This window comes from Chanos chanos, chromosome 1, assembly GCF_902362185.1.
Source record: "Chanos chanos chromosome 1, fChaCha1.1, whole genome shotgun sequence".
Taxonomy (NCBI): domain Eukaryota; kingdom Metazoa; phylum Chordata; class Actinopteri; order Gonorynchiformes; family Chanidae; genus Chanos; species Chanos chanos.
In genome coordinates this window covers 57,356,294-57,369,848 of record NC_044495.1, presented here as the reverse complement: position 1 = coordinate 57,369,848, position 13,555 = coordinate 57,356,294, and the positions used below count along the sequence as shown (strand labels likewise).

Here is a 13,555-nt window from a genome sequence, read left to right as displayed (position 1 = left end):
TTGCCTATGTCTCGTAATCAAAGGCTGGTATTTATATGTGGAAAGAAAAGGCATGTGCACTGTCCAGCCAATCAAAAGAAACGGTGGTTTGTTGACATGGAAACCTGTAGGTCCCTCTATAGGACTTGATTTGTGTAATATCCTGTTCTCTGTTCAAACTGCATCCAACAGGTGTTAAAGCAGAGCTTTTAGCTGAAAAATGTATCATTGGTTTTCACAGTTCTCGTCATTTCTCTTTGTCCCCTGATATAAATGCTGCGAGAAGCTAAACAGTATTCATTCATTGATTTATTTTGGAAGACTCTCTCCTGATCACCAGTAAAGACTCTGCACAGGTAGCACTGACACATCTTTTATCCTTTGTAGTATCTTTTCCTTCAGGCTCTCATTGGTCACGTCTTCCCATCTGTACTTGTCATCCTCCAATGGCGGTGGGTTAGTGATGTCAAGCTCTGTTCCCTCCCCTGTGTGTTCCACAGACACCAGGGTGTTGAAACAGATGCCGTCTGTTTTCCCAGGTACTCTGCCGTTATGCTGGACTCCCAGAACCCCCGCCACGTTCACGTTAAGCTGATCGTAGGAAGACGGCATGCACTCGCGAAGCAGTCTATGGGTCGCCCACATCACCGAGCGTGTTCTCACAGACACCGAGACGGGCAGATGAGGCTGAGTGTCGTCGTCGCGTTCGCCAACTGTCCCGTCGCTTAGCAACAGCCAGAGGTGATTCTCGTCGCCGTCGTCTTGGTTACCGTTCCTAACGAAGGCGAGGAGGAGTCTTTGGCAGATGACGTGACAGGGAAAGTCGACGGGTTGGAATGGCGGGAACGAGGGCTTCTCGGAGTACTTAAGGCCGGCGTTGATGAGGGGAAGGATGTCATGGCCACGAAGAGGAAGAGGAGACTCACGGTCCCACCACTGTGCCTGTAGAGACTCTTTGTCCGCATCAGCCACTGTCTTAAGAGCGCCCCCTGGTGGAGTGGAGGCAGAAAGCGTGATTTGGTGAGAGTCTGCATTTGACCCTACACAGTACCTTGTCCTAATCTGCATTCGTACTATGTACCCATTTGTTCAGCTCTATCGACCTGAAGCAACAGCATCAGTGAGTGTAGAAAGCGTGAAATAGATCCCCGCAGGACAGCAGAATTTTCTGGGCCACTAAAATTACGTAGTAACATTAATTCAACCAATTCAGTCACTTGTATTTGATGGGGAAAAAAAGGATGGTACTTTAGACTTGTCAGTTGGGGCAGCAGGGGCCTTCCTTCATGTAATTTACTGGCTATGTTAAAATAAGGCAAAGTCTGACAGACTCTTCAGGTGAATCTATAAATGGATTAAATGAGCAGCACAAATGCTGGCCAGAGCTTTATTCTAAACAGATTATCATTACTCTACAACTTTTTTCTGCAGCATTGGTGGTATGTTTGCCAGTTGATATATTAACTGGTTGCGTGTACATCTACAATTGATTAATAACTGTCTTATTGTAGGTTTGTCACAATGCCCCATGTCGAACCTGTTGCTTCAGCCAGGAAAGCGAATCGGATCCACCGCGGCCCCTGTTCCTGTACCAGCAGCATGGTGATTGGCTGACAGTCTAACCCCGCCTCCTCTTTCACCTCTCTCCTCAAGGCTTCTGGAATGCTCTCCCCTTCCTCCATACGACCTGCCGGCAGGTACCACTGTCCATAACACTCCCTCTTTGCCTCCTGGACCATCAGAACCTCCTTCTGCAACACCAAGAGTATCACAGATAGTTAGAACACGGACAGAACAAAACACTCAACGCAAAACACAGAATGCCAGAGAGCTATAGCCACAAATATATTCCTAGACTAAATATGTGGCAACTCTGGGATGAGACGAGAACACAGGAACAGACGTTCTAATATTTTAGTATGGGAAATAATCAGGCAGAGACCACACGCGCGCATATCCTGCCAGCTATGGGACGACTTATCCTTGAGAAGAACGTGCACACTCCTGTCAAGACGCACTGTGCTGTGTATAGACACACTCAACACCAAACAGATAAAGAATGGGACAAATAAAAGATAGCTTTACGGTACGAAGTAAGTGCAGATAAGTATTAAAAGTTCGGTGAAATCTCAAACACACGCGTATACGAACGTGTGAGCGTGCACACACTATATCTCAATAATCCAACAGCTGTTTGAAACAGCTGATAAGAAGAAAAGTCAGCATCATACTTTAGTCGCCGACTTGCAAGTCGATGTTTTGAAAATTCATTTAAATGAATTGAGATCTTGTCTTTATCGCAGAAAAAAAACACTACCTTTGAGTTGAAAATAATCGCGCTGACGATGTAGCAGACGGTTTTCCTCAATGCCACGGGTTTCACTTGTTCAGGCACGGAGTCAAACTCTGTCACCTCTACGCCTTCTCCATTCAAAAGCTTCTCCACGGTATCGTCCAAGTTCAGGTCGGAGGACCCCATACTGCTGAGGGGATCAGCATCAACTCCTCCGCATTATATTCACTACAAAACAATGACAATTAAGCAGTTCATCGTTTGCTCTAATTTAGACCATTTAATTCATACGCATTAGCCAACTTATTCCAATGCAAATACAGGATCCAATTTCTGGCTTTTAACTAAACGTTATCTTTAAGACACAGGCTTACAGCATGTGGATCTGGATTTAAATTGGATTTACACAAATTAAGCTGCGTTTCCCAGTTTTGAAGTAAAGTGTGCTTCCAGACAACAGGAAATTACTCAGCAATAAAGACAGTAGTCTCCTCACTTGGCTAGCTAGCGTATGCTTTTTTGTAATTAACTGTTAGCTACCACGTAGCAAAGTTAGCTATTACAGTAGCTATAAAGCTAAACGTGCCAAGATAACATTTAACATAACGTCTTAACTGTGTGCATGATGAAGGTAATGAGAAACAACACATCATCTTCTGAAACGTACAAGAGAAATTATTAAAGTTGACATTACCTCCCTGGTTGTTTTGCTGCTCTTGCAAACACAGCACAGGTTCTTGGAATGCGGACATCCACAATGCTATTGGCTGAAACTAGGGCACCACGGGAAAACTACACTACACTACGAAAGCAAATGACTAAAAAACACTCAACAAATATACAGGCATATTATTTTATGTCTTATATCTAATTCATTGTTTACAAATCGAATCCTTTGTTCTGGCATAAATCTAAGCCTTTGTTCATAAATCTAATGTTTGCAAATCTGAAATCCTCGATATTTTAGCCGAATGTGATTCAGTCGTCATTTTGTGACGCTCCCTATGCAGTTACAACCAATGTGTGTTACTGGTTTTCTTTCTGTGGATTTACTTATTATCCGCCAGGTTCATTTGAAAATCTTTTAAGTGTACCTTATATTCTATTGACGCTAGTGAGATCAGACGACATCGACAAGGAATAAGTTGTAGCAGAAACTCATCGATAAGGAAAGGGTTAAACGAGTAAGGCCAGGCCAAATTGTTTATCGACGCATGCTCCGTTTTATCCTCTGTAGTCTGAACTGCAATGGAATTGCGAGTTCGCCTCGTCTGCCCGAGAAGATTTAGTTGAAAGATAACGGAGGGAATCATCGCTATTATTCAGACTGTTGTCAGTTAAAAAGTTCCGATATACTTGAATGAGACTAGGTAACAAACAAAGTTATCGTCAAGGACATAAGAAGGAGAAAACAAACATAATGACAGGGTACACGGATCTGTTCTCAGTTTTTTTACAGTAGCGTTATGTTGAAAAGGCTCTTTGCCATTGCTTGGAAGGCAACGCCTGGGTAAGGGTCACAGGACGAAAATCAGCGCTTTTATCGTTACGGCAAAATAATTTGTGTTACAAACATGGCTTTAACATTACCTCAACGATGGGTCCAAGTCGCCTGTGTCTTTGCCTTACTGCAAGGGCTCGTCGAATGCAGCAGCGGAGGTGAGTGAAATATTGCGCTCTCAGCATCGTAATTTCTTTGACACATGGATTTTTTTTCTTTTTTGGAATAGAAGAGCAACAATCTCTAGCTTATGTCATGTTAACTGAATGTTTAAATCGAAAGTTTCAGTACTTCTCGCCCCTGTGGGGGGGGATTCACTGTCCTCTCGCGCAGTAGCTACTAGAACATGTTTTACAGTTTGACAGTTTGATCTTTTCCCTCTTGTTTGAGCATATCAAACGGAAGGTCAAATGACCGTGATTCTGGTTATCTCAAATATATGAAAAATTCTAGCAGCAGCGCTAAGTGTTGCATGTACGAAAGCTCGAATTTATCTGTAAGTTGCGAATGACATTTGTGTTGTTGAAAAGTGTCAGCACCTTGTCAGTCAAGAGGGCTGAGGTTTCTCTTTCGGTTGTTCATACATAAATTAGAGAAGTCGAGTTTGTCTTGTGTACTCTACATTCGTTTCAGACCGTGTAGAGGTGAGAACAATTAGCTATTTAAGAAGATTACGGAGTTCTATAAGAGCTTATTTGGGTTAAGGCCGTGTATCAGTACCATGGCTTGGAATCTCAAGTAGTGGAGACTTGACTCTTGGAGCTTACGAAAATGACGTAAACGATATGCACATTTTAATCACTAACGTTGGTAACTATGTTGGTCATTGTGTCTTCAAACTACGTCTTATGCGTTGATTATAGCAGGTTTGGAAGGAACAATTCTCTAAACCATTTACGTGCATTTAACAAAACAGATCTTTTTTTAGGGGCTAACAATCTCTCAAGCACCATGACAATCAATCTTGTCTGTTCTTTCTCTTGTTCTTAGAAAATCTTTTACTTGAGTCTTAACAGTTCAGATGTTTCCTCAGTGAGCTATACGGTTGATCAGAGAGCGACTGACGCTTCTCACTCACTCACTGACTCATACACAGACAAGACACATCCAAAATCCTGTAAATGAGATAAAAGGGAAGGGAGAATGTATGGTGTGACACAGATGTCTTGTCTCACTTCCCGTGGTTACTCCGTATAATCGCAGTAATAAACTAAGGACTCTCCTCTGGTCACTATTTACGATTGAGCGCCAGTATTCTGAGTGGGTTTTTTAAGGGATAAGCCACCACAAGGAGGTCTGAATATTTCACATACCTGACAAGGAAGGAAATGACTCCTTTCTCATACTTTCTTTTCAAAACACCGTGACTCGAGTGCATATTTTCAGGCATATACACGTTTTCCAGCGTACCAGTCGGATAATTTTTTTGTCCCAACCCGATTTGCTTTATCAGAATGTGTTGAGATGGGTGGTGGGCCTTAGTAAACATGGAAACTTTTTTTTTTTTTTTTTTAAGTTTTCTCTGTGATGTCGGTATCAAATTTAAGAGGTGAATACTCTCGTAAGAACAATGTGACCATATTCGTGCTACCTGCTATGTTATTTGCCAAAAAATAGACATTACACAAGACAAAGCATAATGGTTACATGTAGTTTAATGGTTTTTTACTTTCTGGCGGGATGAAAGAAGACGAACCAAATATCAGAGCTCTACCATAATATCAAGAGTGGCAGAATATTCTGTGAAATATCACCACAGATTTAACACAAAATATCACACGCGTGACTCACCCCGTTGGCACCTCAGTGGAGTATAAATTATGACAGATTAAGTAGCAGATTGGATGCTGACAGATTGGAAATTACAAGTGCGTGAGGCAGGATACCCACGTAATAAACAGGAGCACGGGAACATTTGTAACACCGACCTTGTGTCATCGTGTAAGGGTGTGAAGATTCGAGAGGTATAAACAGCAGAAATAGCCAAGAGGTTGGTGCACAGATGGATGTGTAGGAGTCATTAATGAAGTTTGCAGTGTGCTTGTTTGAACGGTGCATGGTTCACGACATTTCGGACGTTATCAGCAGACAACCTTAATTAAAAAAACAAATAAACAAAAAACAAAGTTCATTTGTGGTGAATAGTCTAAGTTTGAAAAGATTCTTTGACGATGCATTGTAAAGCAGATTTGCCGATGTCACAAGGGTAACCACGGCGATAGGAGAGACCTCTCAAAAGAAACCTCTCTGGCGTCGTCGTCGACTCTGCAAATACCGTTCTAACACATCACAACAGTTATTGTTAGCAAACACACTTGATTGCATTCTGTCGTGTTCCATTAAAATTTCATCAGGCAGTAACAAGCAGCTAATTTCTCCTTCTCTCTCTCTCTCGCTCTCTCTCTCAGCAGAAGTTGTCATCTTGTTATTGAATCACTGTGATCTTTAGGAGTGGAGAGGGAAAAGCAGTTCACCTTGAAATTACATTTTTTTTTTAAATGCCTCTCATTTTGACGTATTCTTCCTGGGCCTCTTAATGTGATTGTTATTCTGCACACCGAGTGTGACGATGCTGACAGGACCGTTCTCTGAATTTGCTCCGCGTGAGGCGCCCTGCTGCTTGGGCAAAGTAGTTAGTGTAAACCACAGCCCCATAGCATAAAACACAGCCCCAACAGTGTAAAACAGAGGGAAGTACTGATGTTGTAATGACAGTGCCATGAAGTTGTGTCATAATGTAATGATAATAAAACGAAGAACAGATAAGATGATGTCACGCTGCCAGAAAATATTGTGTGGTGCTGTGCTTGACCGCAGTTTTCAGTGTCCTCGGGATACAGAGACATGACTCAGTACTGAGAAAGAGAGAAAGAGTGAGAGAGAGAGAGAGAGAGGGAAAGAAAGCAAAGCCAGAGGATAAAATGAATGACACCCAAGAGCTAAAACCTGCGGAGAGTGACATCTGAGAGTAGAATCCTTTACCAGAAAATTTCCACTTGCTTTATGAACTATTCAAATGTTTTAATATGCCCTGGTCTGTTTTCCCTTGCAGGCTGTGTCTAGTGTATTTGAATAGCCTACTAATGACACCTGACAGCGCATAGAAACAGTTGTGAAGATTCTAGAACCCTCTTCCATTGTCTGAGCCTTCACTGTCCAATAAGTCAGTGACCAATCAGTGGACTTCAAATTTTCTCTGTAAACTTTTTTTTTTTTTTTAAATCGTCTAATCTGTTTAAAAAGGCCAATTGTTTTTGTTTGCGGAAGTGTAAATTGCTTCTGTAGCTTCTGTAGCTGCTCTGTTCACTGATGTGTTCATTCATTTTTGTTTCTCCCTCTCATTCTCGTGTGCTGCCAGTACATTATGTAACAGTCGCTAGGTAATACCACAACGTGTAGATTCTCAATTGTGAGTCCAGTTTAAAAGGTGTAACGATTATGTTTTGGTTGTTTCATGCTAAAATAGACAAGTGTTCTACACTGAAAGAGAGTTGGAAATAGCTCTTTAAGTGGCTTTGTGTTGTGTTTGGGGTGTATGCTAAATTTCCACAGAGTCTCTTAGCTTGTCTTGAGGAAATAAACACTCCATATGACCATAAAATTGTAACTTGAGGCGTTGTGTGATGGTGAGATTGCTACTGTGGGATCGTTTTTCTGGCTTCAGAACCATGAAATAAAGCATGTTAAATGCTAGCCACAAGCTAATGTTTCCAGTTCTACTCTGGGACAAAAAGGGTCATTGTTTTCTCACACAAACCCTCACATAAATTGGAGGATTACAGAGCAAGACCCATATTTCTCCAGAAGTGGTATCTGAGGATTTCCTTCCCAGAAACTATAGTATATCAAGTGCTGTAGGGAAAAAGGGGCTTTTCTGAGACCTTTCTCTCGACTTAACCTAGTTATTTTCGTGTAGAGATGTTGCCTTCTCCACGACGCAGGCCAACGCTGCGGTTGAGCAAGAATTACTTAACTTGTTACGCAATCCTTTTCAATGTCGGCAGTCACATACGTCGATCAAACTACAAACTGTTTGTCCTCAAGTCGTGGGGGTCGTGTGTGAGATAAATACATTGTGATATAAAAAGATTATTTTTATGGTTATGTGACTTCCCTGACTTAATGATGTGGTTATAACACAGGGTTTATATCTGCTGAATTACACTTTGTCACCTGAAAATAGAATCTGATGTGGAACATAGTCAAATCAGAATGAGCGTATGCCATGTTTGCAGTCCTTTTGTGTTCAGGTCTAACAATAACACGTTTATTAAATGAAATTTCCACATAACGAGACATAAACATTCCCGTACAGTAAATTGGTGACAGCTTTGGTGTTAAAACATATCGGTGGTGCCCTGTAAATATGATCAGAATAGAAACAAGATAAATGTCGTTTTTCGACATCTCGCAATGATCTCCCCTCAGCTGAACTCCAGGGTCGTATGATTTACTGGAAATCAACAGCAAAGGCTTGTATGTTTTTTTTTTGTTGTTGTTGTTGTTTTTTGGTTTTTTTGGCCTTGGCCAAAGTACATTAGAGTCAGAGTACATTAATAAGGAAGCTTTACATCCTGGTACAAACCGTTGCTACAGTGGACAGCAAATCTGGGTCAAATATGGATTGAAAGTAATCACAAATAAGTGTGTGCTCAGCTGTATTCTTGAACGCAACTGTTTATCAAATTCCTTTTGCCGGCGTCTTGATCGCACGTATCCAAACATTTTAAACGATTGCGCTCGAAAAAAAAAAACTCCAAAACATCAGAGGCAGTAGAAAAAGAAAAATGGCAAACGGAAAAACGCGGTCATCTTTTAGCACGCTGGTAAACGTTTTTTCTCTCCGACCCTTTTTATTTTTTTTATTTAAGATGTTTTGTGCCATTCGAACATGGTTAGGAAGTTGTCTGAGCGTTTGAAGGACACTGAGTCTTTGGCGGAGCCTCTCGCCAGGCCGCGAAGGAAGTTGGCATGTCGTCGGCAGTGAGGTTGGACGAGGGAGGGGTTGTGCACTGGCAGGATGCCCAAACCAGCGGGCCGCATACTGGAAGAGAAGATGATGGAACGGCTGATATTGGCAGAGCGATGTAAAGACCCCCTGCCTTGGATGGGAATGTCTGTGTGTGTGTGTGTGTGTGTGTGAGTGTGAGTGTGTGTGTGTGTGTGTGTGTTTGTGTGTGTGTGTGTGTGTGAGTGTGTGTGTGTGTGTGTGTCTGTGTGTGTGTGTGTGTGTGTGTGTGTCTGTGTGTGTGTTTGTGTGTGTGTGAGTGTGTGTGAGTGTGTGTGTGTGTGTGTGTGTGTGAGTGTGTGTGAGTGTGTGTTTGTGTGTGTATGTGTTTGTGTGTGCGTGCGTGTGTGTGTGTGTGTGTGTGTGTGTTTGTGTGTGTGTGTGTGTGTATGTGTAAGAGAAACTTGAAGAAAAAAAAAAATGCCACGCATTGCATTGTGTTATCTGCTCTTTTTTGCCCTGCTCAGGGAAACAGCACAGCAAGGTTTGCCCGACATGCTGACAAATGGGTCGCCGGCGAGGCAGACGGCCAGACCAGGAGGCAAGAAGACAAGGGGGAAGTCTAGAAAGAGAGAGAGAGAGAGAGAGAGAGAGAATGAGAGAGAGAGAGAGAGAGAGAGAAACAGGGAGACGTCTGGGTTTTCTGTGAGGAGTTTTTTAGTTTCAGCATATTGCTTCCTTACAGTATGGCACTCTTCCCGCTGCGTTATAAAGCGCATAGCATAGCACCGCCCAGCCAAGAGAGAGAGAGAGAGAGAGAGAGAGAGAAAGAGAAAGAGAGAGAGACTTAATCTAATGCACATCGATCGGCTGCCTTTGATCAAGATAGTGATGAATGCAGAGCATCATATTTTTTAGGGAAAAAGTTGGATGGACGGATTGATGGATGAATGCATGGGTGAATGGATGGGTGGATGGATGGATGGATGGATGGATGGACAGATTAATCGCTGATGAGTAGACTGATGAATGATCCGACAGCAGGCTGTGTTGCTGTGTGCTGTGCACTCTGGAGGTCTAGTCATCCACCATTTATCGAGCTCTATTAAGTGTACACTGTTTTGGGTTTTTTTTTCTTTTCCTAAGGGCAAATTTCTAGAGGATCAGTCAACGATTAGACATGTCTTACATTTGCTAAGACCTGCTCATTTCTTCCACGTTCCTCTCTGAAATGTTACATTATACATCCTTTTCTAGTTTGTTTCTTACAGTTCATTCATTTTAATCTCTGATTGGTTGTTCATTTTTCTTAGGCTCCGCCCCCCATCAGATGTCCCATATCTCCTCTTATGAGGTAACAATACCCAAACGCATTGGGAGACACAGGAGAGACCAGGAGAGTGGTGACCCTGGGAAGGTAAGACATATTTATAAACAACAACAACAACAAATTTACATATAAACAACAAACAGAGCCTTCTCCCAACAACAGGGCTCTCTAACATCCCTCTCCTGAATGTTTATGAAGCTGATATTTAGATAGATCTGAACTGGGTAACTATTTTTTAACTGTTACAGGGTCATATCAGACTCGTAGTTTACAGACGGCTTTTACACACACACACACACACACACACACACACACAGAGTTATAAAAGCACGCTTGAGTTGGTGAGTGGGACGTGTATCCATAATGGTGTGAAAATTAGAGTTTGTACAGACACTTTTGTGTTTTTCTCCTCTTTCTATAAATAGATGTAGAAATGAGAAGTTTTGGAGAAAAGTTCATTCGTTTCAACATATGGGCTTAGTATAGCCTTTACCTCAGAGGGCTTTTTGATAAATGCTTGGATGTTTCGTTTTAATTGTTTATTGATTTGTCTGTTTGTTTGTTTGTTTGTTTGTTTTTGTAGTTTTCAACTAAAAGTTCGTTTTCTATGTGTTGGCCTAAAATGCACTCAAATCTCCATTAATATGGTGTGACATTAACAACAGCGGTTGAGTCGACAGTTAATTTACGAATAAACACCTTTTTTAAATGTCAGCTGGTTAAAAAAAACGAAAAGCACAGTCTCACAATCTCTTTGCCATGCGTGGTTTCCTGTGTGATATGCCATTGTGTTTATGCAGTTCTCATTTATCCTCACATGAAGCAGGATAAAGCAGCGTCTTTTACTGTCGGTCTTTAAGAGCGGATGTACCACTGGTTTTGCATTAGCTAACAGAAAAACTCTGTCGAGGGCTTAAACACGAAGATGCAGACGTTTTCACTCGCTGAGTAGACGAGAAGCTACCGCTTTTTCTTCTTCTTCTTCTTCTTCTTCTTTTTCTTCTTCTTCCTCTTCTTCTTCTCCTTCTCCTTCTTCTTCTTCTCCTTCTCCTTCTTCTCCTTCTTCTTCCCCTTCTTCTTCCTCTTCTTCTCCTTCTTCTTCTTCTCCTTCTCCTTCTTCTCCTTCTTCTTCTCCTTCTTCTCCTTCTCCTTCTTCTTCTCCTTCTTTTTCTTCTTCTCCTTCTCCTTCTTCTCCTTCTCCTTCTCCTTCTTCTTCTCCTTCTCCTTCTTCTTCTTTTTCTTCATCTCCTTCTTCTTCTTCTCCTTCTTCTTCTCCTTCTTCTTTTCCGTGTTCTTCTCCTTCTCCTTCTTCTTCTCCCTCTCCTTCTCCTTCTTCTTCTCCCTCTCCTTCTCCTTCTTCTTCTCCTTCCTCCAGTCCTCCCTATTTTTCTCTTTTTGTCCACTGTCTCTGTCACTGTCTCCTTTATTTCCTGTTCTCCTGCATTGCTCCTTTCTCTCTCCCTCCCTCCCTCCCTCCGCCTTCTCTCTCCCCATCTCCAGCGGTGCTCCTAAGATAATACTACAGGAACCATCTGGCCGGCACAGATGCCCAGTCTGTGTGGGTGTTAGTTAATGAAAGCTCAGTAGTGCCAGGTCTCTGCTGGGCACTTCGCCGGCATAGGCCACGCGTCCCAAACAAACATAGACAACTCTTCTCTTTTCTCCTCTATGTCATTGTACAACATGAGTTTATTGCAGCAGGCCTCAGTACAAAATAATAAATGAATAAACTGGATCACAAGTGGTTTGCCCTACAAAAAATGGATGGTCTGAGATGTTTTTAGCACTTGCATGAAGAGAAAATAACATGTTGGTATGTCTAACGTATTTTAGTAACGCACTGGCTGTTACCACTTGAATTTTCTTTTCTTTGTCTTTTTTTTTCCATCTTCTTCTTTTTTTAGGTTGACACCAAAAACTTTTTTGTTGTTGTTTTTTTGCCACCTGTTTCGAGAGAGCTATGGAGTAAATGAGTCTAAAATGAAAGAAGGATATTGTGGAGCATTGAGAAGTTGTCCTCAGACTGTTTTCTGAGTCATCAAGTAATGAGTGAATAAATAATAACACAATGATTAACACACACACACACCCCAACATCCTAACATATACAACAGTACACAAATGGAATTTTTTTTTTCTTTTTTGCGTCGTTTTCATTTTCTGAGTTGAGTCAAAAAAGAAAATGACTCTTTGCACAGCACGGTTTGAACCTTCTCTGGTAACTGTGGTAACTGCTACTACTTCACACTTAGTTTATAAAGAGAAAAGCCTCTTTCCTGCTACATGGATGAAAATAAATAGAACCCTTGAATTCTAATGTCATGTTACTACCTGTTATCTGGTACTAAAATAAGTCTCTCAGCTACTCAAGAAAAAAGACGTTTTTAAAATACATTCACGAAAACATGGTTATGTTTCCAAGGCAACACGAGATTCACCATGATCTACCCTCACAAGGTCACTGTTCTAATGGAAAGAAGTGATAGAACAGATTCAGTGCTGTGCGTTTTCTCACAAAGACAACGTGACTGAACTTTCATGTTTAAAAAAAAAAAGACAAAAACAAACTCTCCCCCTTTTTCTTTCCCACTTCACCTTATTTCTTCTCTCTCTCTCTTTCTCTCTCTCTCTCTCTCTCTCTCACACACTCACACGCACGCACGCACGCACACACTCACACTCTCCCTCAGCTCGACCAATCATGACAATGGTGAATAAATGGTATTTTAGTGGCTGCAACATATTTAAAAACTATCTGTTTGAGAGCTCTTGGGGAGAGAGGGAGGGAGAGGGAGAGAGAGAGAGAGCCCTTAGACCTCAGTCAGAGCATTAGAGCTGCTCTGACTTTTAAATGTCATGTTCTTCTTCTTCTTCTTCTTCTTTTTTTTTTCAAAGCCCTTTGAAATAAGTCATTGACTACATCCTGACTATCCAGAGACAGGGGGTTGATTGTTCTCTCTGTGTCTCTCTCTCTCAAAGGTGTCTTACGTTCTCTCTGTGTCTTTCTCTTAAAGGTGTCTTACGTTATCCAGGCCCAGGGGAAGGAGCATGTCATTATCTTGGAAAAGAACGAGTGAGTAACTGTTCTCTCCCCAACCTTTCTCCTCTCCATCCTCACGTCCTCTCCTTCACGTGTGCTGAATGATGTTCGTGAGGGGTTTTCTTTTTTGGTTTTCTTTTTTTTGTTTTTTGTTTTTACACCAGAAGGTCGTTAGGATGTTCAGGTGCAGTGTTAAGCTGTGGGAATTTGTCAGAAAAGGAGAGAGAGAGAGAGAGAGAGAGAGAGAGAGAGTGTAGACTGACAGGATTTTAATTGTCATGGTTCTGTGTGTTCTCTGCCGATGTATTTCTTAGCAGTGAAATCCTCTACACAGACATGTTTAATCTACCACTTGACACTTCGCAAAATCAGCCAAAGATATTTCACACACACACCCACACACACACACACACAGAGTTTGGGCAGCCATGGATAAGCTACATTCCTTTACCCTGTAAAATGTC

General features: G+C 41.8%; 2 protein-coding genes across 2 annotated transcripts in view; one reads left to right on the top strand and one right to left on the bottom strand.

Moving 5' to 3' along the window:
- Nucleotides 1-312: 312 nt before the first annotated feature.
- Nucleotides 313-2,494, bottom strand: nudt18 (nudix (nucleoside diphosphate linked moiety X)-type motif 18). The gene is made up of 3 exons (XM_030766042.1): nucleotides 2,297-2,494; nucleotides 1,517-1,730; nucleotides 313-968 (listed from the first exon to the last, which is right to left on the bottom strand). The coding sequence occupies exons 1-3, from the start codon at nucleotides 2,456-2,458 to the stop codon at nucleotides 313-315; spliced, it is 1,032 nt and encodes a 343-aa protein (XP_030621902.1). The 5' UTR covers nucleotides 2,459-2,494.
- Nucleotides 2,495-10,043: 7,549 nt separating this feature from the next.
- The window catches only part of adam9a (ADAM metallopeptidase domain 9a), a 26,473-nt gene continuing 22,961 nt past the window's right edge, over nucleotides 10,044-13,555 (top strand). Inside the window, exons 1-2 of the mRNA XM_030777743.1 lie at nucleotides 10,044-10,138; nucleotides 13,066-13,124. Coding sequence (XP_030633603.1) covers nucleotides 10,052-10,138; nucleotides 13,066-13,124 — 146 coding nt within the window. The 5' untranslated portion in view covers nucleotides 10,044-10,051. The remainder of the gene's footprint in view (nucleotides 10,139-13,065; nucleotides 13,125-13,555) is intronic.